At 38.2% G+C, this 13,287-nt stretch overlaps 1 protein-coding gene across 4 annotated transcripts; it reads left to right on the top strand.

The window, feature by feature from the left end:
* The first annotated feature begins 1,170 nt into the window (after positions 1 to 1,170).
* LOC125486748 (ankyrin repeat and IBR domain-containing protein 1-like) lies at positions 1,171 to 13,126 on the top strand. Of its 4 annotated transcripts, none has more exons than XM_048615693.1 (5): positions 1,171 to 1,409; positions 3,009 to 3,039; positions 5,136 to 5,244; positions 8,679 to 8,719; positions 9,968 to 13,126. In XM_048615693.1, the coding sequence occupies exons 1-5, from the start codon at positions 1,243 to 1,245 to the stop codon at positions 10,697 to 10,699; spliced, it is 1,080 nt and encodes a 359-aa protein (XP_048471650.1). In that variant the 5' UTR covers positions 1,171 to 1,242; the 3' UTR covers positions 10,700 to 13,126. The 4 variants fall into 4 exon arrangements, with proteins under 4 accessions (XP_048471650.1, XP_048471643.1, XP_048471637.1 ...); XM_048615686.1 differs by lacking the exon at positions 3,009 to 3,039 and adding an exon at positions 2,550 to 2,601 and having other exon boundaries at positions 1,173 to 1,409; positions 9,968 to 13,125; XM_048615680.1 differs by having other exon boundaries at positions 1,174 to 1,409; positions 8,679 to 8,809; positions 9,968 to 13,124.
* The last annotated feature ends 161 nt before the right edge of the window (positions 13,127 to 13,287 follow it).

The raw sequence follows: 13,287 nt of genomic DNA, 5'->3' as shown, positions 1-13,287 counted from the left end.
ATGCTGCCTGGCCTGCTGTGTTCCTCCAGCTCCACACTTGGTTATCTCTGACTCCAGCATCCGCAGTTCTTACAATCTCATGCTGGTAGACCTACTTGATTTCTCTAGCAGTCTATGTTTGTTTCAGATTTCCAGCATACGCAGCATTTTGCTTTTGTTTATTTGGTTTTCCACCGCACCCCACCCCATCCCACCCCAGTTTTCCAGGATACCTTGCTTATGAATATATGAACAAGGAACAAGAATAGGCCATTTGGCCCTTTAGCCCTGTTCTGCCATTCAGTCTGATGACGTTGTTCTGATTTTAACTTCAACTCTGTATATTCCTGATAATCTTTTACCTCCTTAGTAACCAAGAATCTATCTGCCTCTGTCTTAAAAATATTTAAAGATTCTTCATCCACTGTCACTTTGAGGAAAAGCATTCCAAAGATACTCATCCCTTTGACAGAAATATGTTTCTCCATCTCCATTTTAATTGGGCACCCCTTATTTTTAAGCTCTGGTCCCTAATTCTAGAGTTTCTCACAAGAAAAGACATCAATTAAGTCATCTGACTCTTCTAAACTCCAGAGGATACAAACCTAGCCTGTCTAGCCATTCCTCATAAGCTAATCTGCTCATTCCAGGAGTTAGTCTAGTAAACTTTGTCTGAACTGTTTCCAATGCCTTAACTGAAATAACTCCATGAAAGCCAGTATCCTGTCACTAAGTCACCCTTTATTTATACATGCATAGTACGTGAAACAGACCCAGCTAGCGCAGAGCTGGCCCCTAGAGTGATAGAAATGCTCATACTCCTGCTTATATCTGTCAGCCAGGACTCCCTGATTGGACCAGATTAACAGCCCCAATCAGGGAACTCATATACTGAGGTCCACCTGACGGACATCATTCCAATCAATACCTTAATGTCTTTCTGTTTGTATGTGTAAAATGTCAGGCCATTGCAATCTTTGTTTGCATAAAATAGTGATTGAAATAGCATCTGATATTGTGTGATGGACTCATCAGGATTCTTACAAATAACACCATTTCATTCATAAAGACACTTCATTCATGTCCCATTTACGGTTCAGTACACTTTTGAATCCTTGCTACCTAAACAGAAATTCTAGGATCCAGAAGCAAATAGGGCTGTTTTTCATCCACTAAACGAGCCTGTGCCAACAAGTTGCATTTGAGTGCTGATGCAATGTAATATAATTTACATCTGCTCTATTCAAACAGACAGACCTAGAGATGGTGACTGAGGACTTGGCTCAGAAAGTAAACCGCCCTTACCTCCGCACTCCTCGCCATAAAATTATCCGAGCGGCATGTCTCGTTCAGCAGAAAAGACAAGAGTTCCTGGCCTCAGTGGCTCGTGGTGTTGCTCCTGCAGACTCCCCAGAAGTGCAGAGACGCAGGTACTTGCCCAGTAATACATTACTTTAATAGTCATTTCCATTGCTTTACAGAAGAAATTGATATACCAAAATAAAATACCATGAAGAATTCATTTTAAAGCAAAGCCTTTTAATGGCATGTTTTGCTCTATGGCAACATTTACAGTAATTTGGAATATTTTTATGGATGTATTTTACTGTTTTTGCTGATGAAAATGGTGCAGATCAGACTCATTAGCATTTTAGTGCCTTCCTTCCTTGCATGAAAACTATATCTCTTAATTAGACTTTGTTAATCATAAACATGCAAGTTCTGCATTTGGATAGGTACAAAGATCCATTTTAGCCCAATCCCAGGTTACCTTGTCCTGTTTTCCTGTCCATTAAAACTTTATAAGCAGTATTCACCTGTGTCTGGAAAACCATGTTGATCTCTGTATTGACCATCCATTTCATGGATAAATACAAGTATGTGCATTGTTAATACTTAAATTAACTCACATGGTGTTTACAACCTATGAAACATAAAGTGGGAATCCATGGTGTCAGTTTGAATAGGTTGAAAACACCATAGATTTTTCTTTTGCTGAGGAACATGTGAAGCTGAAATCTTATTTAAAGGTCAGGGACCTATAGCAAAAGTGCATTCTTCTTTTGCAGAAATTATAAAAGGGCACAAATGTGTAGAATACTGGTATATTAATCATATATGATGCATTCCCGAGAACCACCGTTATATAGTGATAAATATGGGTACAGTTTTGTCTGTATATATCTCATAATTGGAGGCTCCATGTTTTTGGCTGTCAGTAGATTATTTTTAACAGAAGTCGAAAAATGTTAAATTCTTCACATAAATTTCACTCATCCCACTTAATTTAAACTATTTAATAATGAAAAGATATTCAGTTAAACATAGCACAGTGCTGTTAAACTACGTTTCTTACGTCTGTAGTGTTAGCCCTGAATTGTACTGTGACAGCTACATTAATTTATAAACAGCTGTAGAACAACTGAATGTTTGAATTTTTACTTCAAAACAAGTCAGTGAATTACAGATGTTGGTCATTAATTCAAAAACTGTTATTATTGGCTGCCCATGTAACTCAATTTAGATTAAGTAAGTGCCATATTGACAGAATTTTGAATTGTTTGTTACAGTTTTGCTGGTGGAACCTGGGATTGGGAATATTTAGGTTTTGCATCACCAGAGGTAGGTATACACTGCTTGTGGTTATATCATATAGCCCTTTCAGTGCAGAGTTTATAGGAGGACCTTTATTTAAAGGAGCTATCCTGAATAGGACATGGTAGTGAATGGTACCACCAATTCTGGGGCCAACCATCATTAATTTTAAAATGTAGGATTTTGTTTTACCTTGTATTAACTAAAATTATTACTTTTCTCTGTGCCAGGCTTTTCCACTTCAGTGCACCATTTTGCAGCCTGACACCATTTCTATAAACTGAGCTTGGTTTAGAGACAGACACAGTAGGTTCACTACTACTTTCTGTCTCTCTATCCCTGGAAGACCACATATGCCAGATGTCAGCCTTTTGTGGGTGTGATACGTTAAAAATAATTTTTTACTTATTTTCTTTATGCAAAACGGCCTGCAGGTATGGAGGACAAGACGTAGAAGGCCTGCAGGTAAGGGTTTCATGATTTCTATTTAAAAGCCTTTTCAGGCTGCAATTACTACACAGGACAGCTCCTTTAAGTGACTTCTCTTCTAATCTAGATTCCAGTTATGTGCATCTTTTTGATATACCATAGCTTCACGAGAATGTGTTGTCTGGCAAATTTGTGCCAAACTTTAAGAAAGAATCTGCCAAATTCACACTGAATGCTGGTAGATACTTGTTACTTAAATGTACATAGAAAGTACAGTTACCTGTATTGTATCCAAGATGTTTTTGACTAAAAATACTGTAATACATGATTTGATTTTGATTTCATTTATTATTCTCCCATGTACGGAGATGCAGTGAAAAGTATTGTTTTGCATGCTATCAGACAAATCATACCTTGCATACCTACATCAGGGTAATAGAACAGAATGCAGAATATAGTGTTACAATCAGAGAAGCTGCAGAGAACAATCAGCTCTCATATGAGAGGTCCATTCATAAGACTGATAACAGCGGAGAAGAAGCTGGTTTTAAAGCTGTTGGTATGTGTTTTCAAACTTTTGTATCTTCTACCCAATTGAAGAGGGTGGAAGAGAGTATAACTGGGGTGGGGGTGGTCTTTGATGTTGGCCGCTTACCTGAGGCAGCGGGAAGTGTAGATGGAGTCATTGGAAGGAAGGCTGGTTTTCGTGATGGGACTGGGCTGCAGTCACGACTCTCTGTAATTTCTTGTGGTCTTGGGCAGAGCAGTTACCGTATCAAGCTGTGATCCATACGGATAGGATGCTTTTTATGGTGCATCTATAAAAATTGGTAAGTCTTTGTGGACACACTGAATTTCCTTAGCCTTCTGAAGAAGTAGAGGCGTTAGTGTGTTTACTTGATTGTAATGTCGATGTGGATGGACCAGGGATAGATCAGTGGTGATATTTACTCAGAGGAACATGAAGCTCTCCACCACCTCTGCCTCAGCACCATTGATACAGACAAGGAAGTGTCCTCTACTCCACTTTCTGAAGTCGATGACCAGCACTTTTTGGTTTGCTGACATTGAAAGATTGTAGTCTTTACACAACGCCACTAAACTATCTCTTTCCTGTACTCTGTCTCGTTGTTTGACATCTGACCCACTGAGGTGGTGTCATCAGCAAATTTGTAGGTGGAGTTAGAGCTGAATTTGGCCACACAGTTGTGAGTGTATAAGGAGTATAGTAAGGGGCTGAATGCACAGCCTTGTGGGCTGCTGGTATTGAGGCTTATTGTGGAGGAGGTGTCACCTATCCTTACTGATTGCAGTCTGCATATGGGTGAATTGGTGTTATTAAACAACACAAATTTGATTGGACAAGGTACACTGCATGAGGAACAAAGCCATACAAACCCAAAGGTCAAAGATGCACTTGTTGGTCTGTACTAAATCAACTGATTACAGGAGCAGAGTTAGGTTGTTACAATTAGCCTTTGGTGTCTTTAGATTAAGAAAAAGATGAAGTTTCCTGTTCCTCTCATCAATTGGTTCTCAGTGGCACCTAGAAAATAGGTATCTGGTACTAAAATGCGAACAAGTTGGCCTCAGCTGTGTTGTATTGCCTTGCACTCAAATGTTAACTGTGAAACTGCATTCCATCAAATTGCAACTAGTGCATGTATATCAATCATTTAAGTATGTTATAAACTACATCAGGACCAGATGTGGTTTTCCATTTAAATAGGTTTAAAGATGAAGAATAACAAGCCATGTCTTTGGTTTTTATTTTAATATGACTTATTCTGATTCTGTGTTTATACTTAAAATAGTAATGCATAGGACAGTTTGCAAAACTATCGAGTACACAACTTTAGTATAGAAGTTTCTGTACGTACTGTACAGACGTCAAAGGCTGAAGAACTGAAAGGTGCAAAAGCAAGGTACTTCTATGTCACCATTGGCAGATGGGTATAATTGCAATATGAAAAGATCAAAGGATATTGTCGTACATTAATAATGGCAGAAGTTGACGAGATGTAAGATTTTTGTGGACTGGTGTTGGCTACATTTTTACTGGTTTACAGCTATATGTTCAAGTACTGTGCAATCTTTTCCTAAAGATGCAACCGCTTATTTGCTGAATTTAGGAATATGCTGAATTCCAGTACCGACGACGACATAGACAACGGCGGCGAGATATGCATAGCCTTCGCAGTAATACTCCAGATCCCGAAGAGCCCAGTGATAGTACCATAGGTAACAGTGAAAACTCATTATTCACATTATTCTTATTTTTCAAAACTTTGAATTTTTTTTTAATGTTAAAAACATTAAGCTGCTCTTAAGTTTCATTTATTCTGTACACTAAGTTGTTTGGTGAACTTGACTTTTTTTTCCACTGATAGAAACTAAGTTCAGACTAGGACCAGAGTGATGAAATTACAAACTTTTCACTCCATTGGCAGTAAAACTCCAAATAAAACTCAGCATGGATAGTCTTTAGCCTAGCCTTACTGATTCCACAACACCAAACTGCATTTCATTCAGAAAACAGTATTACTTGAAAATAAGGGGTACAGAAATTAAGCACTACTATAATCTGATTATTCTTATGAATTTGGGTCTAGAACATTTTTTGCACAATGTACAAGAAGCTTAAAGCATTTGTATTCATGGTCTATTTAAAATAGAAATGCTAGCTTAATTAGATACACTATTTTTAAGCTCAAATTAGTATGCACTGGTTTTTAATCTTAAGGTTTCCTGCAGATGTGCAAACAGTGAAAATTTTCCTCCGGTCATTTATTTCTGAAGTCTTCAAGTCACAAATCATAGGGATTCTATAATTCTATGTTCACACATCATGGCATTGAATCACATGCTGACATTGTAATATTAAAACCACTCAAATATCAGGAGTTACTTTATACAATGTTGTTTCGAAATGATAAAACAAAAGTCTAAAATGTGTAATCATTTTTAATTAAAACCATGCATTCCTGCCTCTCCCTTTTGTCTCTTCAAACTTTTAAACAATGACACATACCAATGCCAATGCTGAGGTATTTATGTTATTTACCACAGAATAGATAAAAGAACTGTTTATAGTACCCAAGATCCTAAAGGTAGTATCTTAGACAAGTCTCTAAGGTTTTGGAGTAGATCTGTAGCTCTGGTTTGGATGTTGAGGTTGGTTGGCTCGCCGAGCTGGTTTGTTGTTTTGCAGACGTTTCATTACCATGCTTGGTAACATCCTCGGTGCAGCCTCCGATGAAGCGTCGGTGTGTTTTCCCGCCTGGTTTTTAAACTCTGGGGTCCGTTGAGATGGATTGCCTCACTTCCGGGTTTCCTTCATAGTGGAATGTCATCATTAAACGGACCAAATTAGAAGAGACACACAAATTTATAAACAACACCCTCACCGGAATAAGATTCACCAGAGAGGAGGGGAAGAATAAACAGCTCCCATTCCTGTACGTCATGGTAGGGTGCAAGACAAATGGGGAACTGCAAACGAAAGTACACCGTAAAGCCACACACACAGACTAGGTACTGAACTTCAATCGTAACCATCCCAGCACACACAAATGAAGCTGCGTGTGAACACTATTTAAAAGGGCAACAACACACTGCAGCAACACAGAACTACGCCAAGAGGAAGAAGAATACCTCTTCCAAGTGTTCAAGGATAATGGATATCCAAAGAACTAGGTCAGAAGATGCCTACAAGAACAGCATCAGAAAGATTCTACACGCCCCGACACACTTATCACACTATGCTATATCAGAAACACGTCGGAATTCACCACAAGACTCCTACAACCGCTGGGCATCAGAGTGGCACACAAGCCCACATCAACCCTACGACAACTGCTCACCCGAACTAAATACTCACTCCCCGCCATGGACAGGACCAATGTCATCTACAAAATCCCCTGCAGAGACTGCGAGAAACACTACATCGGACAAACGGGAAGGAAACTAACAACAAGAGTACATGAACGCCAACTGGCTACAAAAAGACGCGACCAATACTCGCTCATCTCCATCCACATGGACAAGGAGAACCATGACTTCGACTGGGACAACACCAAGATCCTGGGACAGGCTAGGCAGAGACAAGCACGAGAATTCCTGGAAGCGTGGCACTCCACGAAGCATACTATTAATAAACACATTGAATTCGACCCCATATACATTCCACTACGAAGGAAACCCGGAAGTGAGGCAATCCATCTCAACGGACCCCAGAGTTTAAAAACCAGGTGGGAAAACATACCGACGCTTCATCGGAGGCTGCACTGAGGATGTTACCGAGCATGGTAACGAAACGTCTGCAAAACAACAAACCAGCTTGGCGAGCCAACCAACCTCAACATCTTAGACAAGTCCTTAAACAATTGAGTACAATAATATTAGCCAGCAGCTGTGCGGATTATGAAAGAATGTTTTTTAAAGGTGCTGCATCTATACTACTTCTTTGTGTTCTGTGACAGCATAGAACAATGTGTATTAATCCCAAAATTCACCCACAATAAGTTCCAAATCTCTGGTGTTGGGTAGATTCTAGCTGAAAACTGATGTTTCACTTGTGAAAGCTTGTTTATAGTACTTTTAATCAAACTGTTTGTACATGCTTTTGACACACCTGTGGAGCAAGTGGGACTAGAACCTGGGGCCTCCTGGTCCAGAGGTAGGAACACTACCTCTGCACCACAAGAGCCCATGCAAATTTGTTACATAGCAGCAGTAGTTACCTGCTCAGTCAACTAGAGCCTGGTATTTAGTTCTTGGAGATAGCTAAGGAAAAGAAGGGATGCATTAACTCATTATTCAAACAAAAGAAAAATTGACTCTAGTCTGCACTTGGAGTCTTTGTGCAGTCACTTCCTCCAAAATTGAGTGTGGTCAGCGAATGAAGTTGAAAAAAATCTGGAAATGCTTGTTGGTGCAGTGAACGTAAGGTATTTTTTATTTACAATGCTTCTACATACTTTTATTCTGCTGTCAATGCTTAATCTGCCTGATTTGAAAGTCCTTTTTACCAGCAGTTTTAATTCAGTTGAACAATGGTTGATGTGTAGTGGCGTCGTGATTATGTCATTGGAGTATTAATCCAGGGCCACAGGTCTATTTTCTGAGGACATAGGTTCGAACCCCACCATAGCAGGTGCTGGTCAACTTGATTACGTGATTGCAATTAGACTCAATAAATTAGACTATTTGAATTAAATAATGGTAACCGTATAACCACTATTGATTGTCGTAAAAGGCATGAAAATAAAGAAATCTGCTATCCTTAGCTGGTCTTTTTACTGTCCTCCAAGATCGTGCAGTTGAAGGATGAGAAATGCTGGCCTACAATGCCCACATCCCATGCATGTATCATAAAACCAAAGAAATTAGGATATTCAATTCAGATTACAGCATGTGGTCAAAACGTAAGATGAAGAATAAAAACTGAACATAGTTTAGTACGTTTTTAGCCTTATTTATTTTGAGCCAGTTAACTTTTCGACGGCAATGTTTCAATTTGTCCAAGTTGCAGGAAATATCTATTTTTGAGCCAATAGAAGTTATTGATGAGCTGTTTCCACAGAGAACAAAGATAATCATTTGTACCTATCCAAACGTGCGTTCAGTTTAGAACTACTATTTTAGTTATATTTTATTTTGTTATTTCATTCTAGATACCCATGAAGAAGGTAACAGCAGACGACATGCTTCCATGGTGAGTTCAGCATCCATGAGTATTTTGCACAGCTCTTCGCTTCATGACTATACACCTGTCAGTCACTCTGAGAACCAAGACTCTCTACAGGTATTTCTCTTAGTGCAATCCACTATCCTTCAACTACTTTTGCTTTGCTGCATGTTTAAGTTGGATAAAAACATAAATGTTGCACAGTTGCATTTATTTTGATTAATATTCTACAATTTATCAGATATTTAGTAATTCATAACTAAACAACTAAAATGCCTATATTTGAGAATCCATGGAAAGAATTCTTCACAATCTAGTTTTTGGTATGTAACTTATGGCAGAGTGTGATGTCAGTCACTTGTACTTAAGTCGGTAATTTCGAACCTTGAACTTGCTAATCGCTGAAACAGAAACTGAAGCTGAGGGCTGGTAATTAATGTGATAAGTCCCCTATTAAGTCCCACAAAAAACCTGTCAGAGGGATTGTAATGAGCATTTTTGTATATCTATTTTCTGTAGATTGTAGAATTTTTTTAAAAAATTAGGCCATTTCAGTTTTGAGGTTGAGTAAGTACAGAATCAGAATACTTGAAGAAAATTGTTTGGATGTATTTCATTTCTTTAGGTTTTTCTTTTGTTGACTGCTCCATGACTTTGCTTTTCTTCAAGTATTTGATATCGCAGTGCTGAGCTGCCAGTTCTCCACAAAAGCTGCTCTGCATTATGGTAGGCAGGAGTAAGCAAAGAAGGAGGATTTTGTTTTACAACTCAAGTAACTTATCTTGCAGTCTGTGGGTGGGTACTCACCTCTGCTCAGCATCTGTGTGGCCAAACAAGGATGGAAATTTGCTGTGTGGGGAATTATGAATGCACTACTTTGCATCATTACTTCGGTACATCTGCCAATGGAAAGATCTGACATTATACCAACCTGCCACTTTGAACAAAAAGTACACTCGGATGAACCCCTTTTTTCCCCAAAGTCCTGTGTAATGATTAATTGTCTGTCTGCAATTTGTAAAGCTTACTATTGTTAGCAAATGGTATTTCTTGTTTGTTCTGTTTGCATCCATAGATTTGAATTTAAAATGGACTTGTACCTCCAACCCTGTCATTCTTAAAACATATTACTGTGTTTTGGGTAGTCTGCTGTTTTTCATTGTAAGATTCTGTTCAAATGGTTAAAATAGTTTCTAATCTGCATATCTGAATGCATAGAAGAAAACTATTGACAAAGTCTTGGCATTTATGATACAATTGTTTCCTTTCTGTTAGGCTTTGAGCTCACTTGATGATGATGACCCAAATATCCTGCTAGCTATCCAGCTGTCTCTGCAAGAGTCTGCCCTTGCAGTGGGTGGTCAGCCGCAAGACTTCCTTAACAACGAGTTATCTTTAGGGGCCATTGGTACTTCTTTACCTTCAAAGCTTGATGCAACCCAGAGAAGTACAGACACTGCTGGAGCTTTGAGCAACTCTCAGCTGATGGATTTGGAAGACAGCTTTATGAGATTGGGTAACAGTGATCCTTACTCCAGCAGGTTTGGTAGCTCTCAGCCTTTTGATGTACAAAGTAGATTATTTTCATCTGCTGAAGGAACTGAATCCACAGATGCAGATCCTGCCATGAATGCAAATCTCCTTGGGAATATCATGGCATGGTTCCATGACATGAATCCTCAGAGCATTGCATTAATTCCTTCAGCATCTTCTGAAACTGACATAAATTCTCAGCAACTCAGCAGTGCAGAGGAACAAGGATCAAGCAGACTTGAGATGCTCCAGAGCCTTCACGAGGACCATGCACTGTTTGAAGCTACAGTCATGAGTGAAGGTAAAGGAACCCAAGTTGAAGAAGTTTCAGAAAGTATTGGTGCTACAAAATCTGAGCCACAAGCAGAAACATCAGGTGTGAGTGACAGCAGAAGTGTAATGTTGTTGGGTGATAACTCCCAGCAGATTAACACGTCATCAAATGAATGGGAAGAACAAATTCATTTGGTGTAAACGCAACGGTGTAGGCATCTGTTGCAGTCACTTATGTTTTGTCCCAAAAGCTTAGTTCAGCATGGACCCCAGACTGATGTATCATGTAGGAGGGCTGGGGAACCCATCAGTGGTAGTGGGATCCATAAAAGGTTTGAGCTCTCAAAAGGCTGTTTCAGTTGTCAGTCCTGCACCAGTCCCTGAGTTTTCAATGAAGAGCATAAAACTTCTGGATCCTTGGTCTTTAACTTATTGTACTTACCAACTAGCAATTCTAAAGGATCTAAACTAAAGTAAAATTACTGGTAGAAACTTGGAAGAGAGGCTATCTTATCCAACAGTACTGTTGGTATCACCGAGAAATGCACTATAGAGAGCCTTTTGGAATATGTAGAAGCCGATTGCAAAAGAAAGGAAGCACTGCCTACTATAAGTAAAATGTGGTGCCAAAATTTAAGCAGTTTAAACCAAGTAAATCTAACTTTATTACATTCAGCTTGTGCCTGCACTAGTCTGAACGAATCAGAACTCTTTGGAGTCATCTCCAGGAGGTGGCATCTTTTAATGGAATTTGATGCTAATTGGAACTCAAGTGGCATGGGTGCTGCAGAAATGTAGCTTACACTTTGATTTGTTCAGTGGTTACTGTTTTAAAACAGATCATTTTTTAAAATCAGAAGTGGATATTAACAGGCGCACTGTGTTTGAACTCCACAAACACTTTATTGTAAGTGCAATCGTAGAGTCTTTTCCTTACTATAAAGAAGTATTCAGTTAAAGGCACTGTCAGTGCCACTGGTGTTAAGAAATAAACTTGAAATATAGGCCGAAGAAATCTTTAATGCAAAGCCATCCCTTATAGGCAAAAAAATACAAATGACATGAAAGCCACAACAATCAATCAAAAGTCTGGCCTACTCAGTCAGTCCATCATTGTGCCTTTGCCTGACCCACTTGGTTGGTTGCCACATATTTTTGAAGCATCAGAGACTGTCACTTTAAGATCAGATGAACGCAAGTATGACTCTGAAAATATTTTAGCTTGATTGTTGCCAATTGTATTTTGGGTGGACAGTTTTGCATCAAATATTGGGTATTGTTCTGTGGAGGATTTTAGTGATAAGTTTCACAGAATGCTAAAATTTGGTTGATGTACAAAAAAAATTAAGCTTTTTCCAAGGACTAAATCATTATCTGGAATGAACTAATTGTGCTAATTTTTATTAGAAAAGTTTTTATTTTTAAAACCATCATGCTTTAAACCAAGTTGCTTTTTTAACTTGGAGAATTTAATTCAGTTTTTAAAATTTGGAGCTTAAATATCAACCATGCAAAGCCCAAGATGTGTAACTGGTTTTAAGTTTGAGATGTTTCTCTCACAGTTCGGTTTTACCTTGAGTCAGTCTGTGACAATGTAGTGTATTGAAGTAATTTCAGTTTGATATTGGAAATAAAAAGAGATGTTTTACATGGCATTGAATATGTACTGCAAAGTTGAGATATGTAAGGCTGTTGTATATGGAGTTAGTAGTTTTGTGGGGTTTTGTTTTTGTAAAAGCATTGTTTAATTTGTGGAGTTTGAACCATGGTCCATTCTGTGTAATGTTGGCTGTGCATGGTGACAAGGTCATTCGGATTCAAAATTGTATATTCTGTTACAAATTTTAAATGTCTTGGAATAATTTGAAAATCAGAAAAAAATGCAAGACTATTTTTTAAGACAATGGGAATTTTATAATAAAGCCAACTGTTAACCTTGATTTTTCTCTGCAAAAATGTTACTATTTGCACTTTCATAGTACTATACTTGATACATTCCCACTTTATATATTGATAACAGTAATATTGAGATGCTTGGCCAATGCAAAGTACTTAAAACAGTTAAACTGTACAAAATTAATTTTTTAATTGGACATATTGTTCTAAAGAACTAAAATCTGCAAATTGTTTAACTTCATAGTCGGACCACCTACCTGGATTTGTGAAGAGAACCTGTATTTTCATTTCTTTCTTCTTTCTTTCTCAAGCTCCTATAATTCTGTTTTAAATTTTGCAAGTCAATACTCTTCCTCTGAAGTCAAACAATAAAATTCAGTTCATTCTCATGTTGTTGGTTTCAGTGAAAACTGCAGTTCTATATTTACTGTTTTCAAAGTATAATTTCCTTTTATTAAATGTAATATCATGGAAGTGGATAGTAGTTTGAGCAACAATTGTAAATTAATATTTATAATAAATTCACATTTCTGAACTTTTTAAAATAGAAATGGTTGATGTTTGTTCGGCATAATGCTGAAATTGCAGATATGCTGGATTGCTTTTACATAAGAGTGATCCAGTTAGCAACAATGCACGTGGACAAGGCTGGTCTCTGGCTTGGTCTCTGGAGACTGCTGAGCTGACTAGTCTGAATTTGAGGCATTGGTCAGGGTGTGATAAATGGCCTTATTTCCTTCTTAGAAACAAAATAAAAAGTGGTTATTATCCAAAAACTTCTGGCAGTCATCACCTCACTTTCGATGATTATATTCCACCATATACAGAAATAGGAACATACCGCTTAAAAAGATTAAAAGAACCTGATGGCTTAGAGCCAAGAGTTTGTCCTT

Source organism: Rhincodon typus, chromosome 2 (genome assembly GCF_021869965.1).
Source record: "Rhincodon typus isolate 14 chromosome 2, sRhiTyp1.1, whole genome shotgun sequence".
Lineage (NCBI taxonomy): Eukaryota > Metazoa > Chordata > Chondrichthyes > Orectolobiformes > Rhincodontidae > Rhincodon > Rhincodon typus.
The sequence above is the reverse complement of the archived record's forward strand: the minus strand, read 5'-3'. Positions and strand labels throughout refer to the sequence as shown.

What these genes read in the sequence shown, in the direction of transcription:
- LOC125486748 (XM_048615676.1), top strand. Translation starts at nt 1,243, where the DNA reads ATGGTGACTGAGGACTTGGCTCAGAAAGTAAACCGCCCTTACCTCCGC. An exon ending in CCAGAAGTGCAGAGACGCAG is followed by an intron (nt 1,410 to 2,549) that starts GTACTTGCCCAG and finishes TGTTTGTTACAG; the next exon opens with TTTTGCTGGTGGAACCTGGG. An exon ending in AGAACCAAGACTCTCTACAG is followed by an intron (nt 8,810 to 9,967) that starts GTATTTCTCTTA and finishes CCTTTCTGTTAG; the next exon opens with GCTTTGAGCTCACTTGATGA.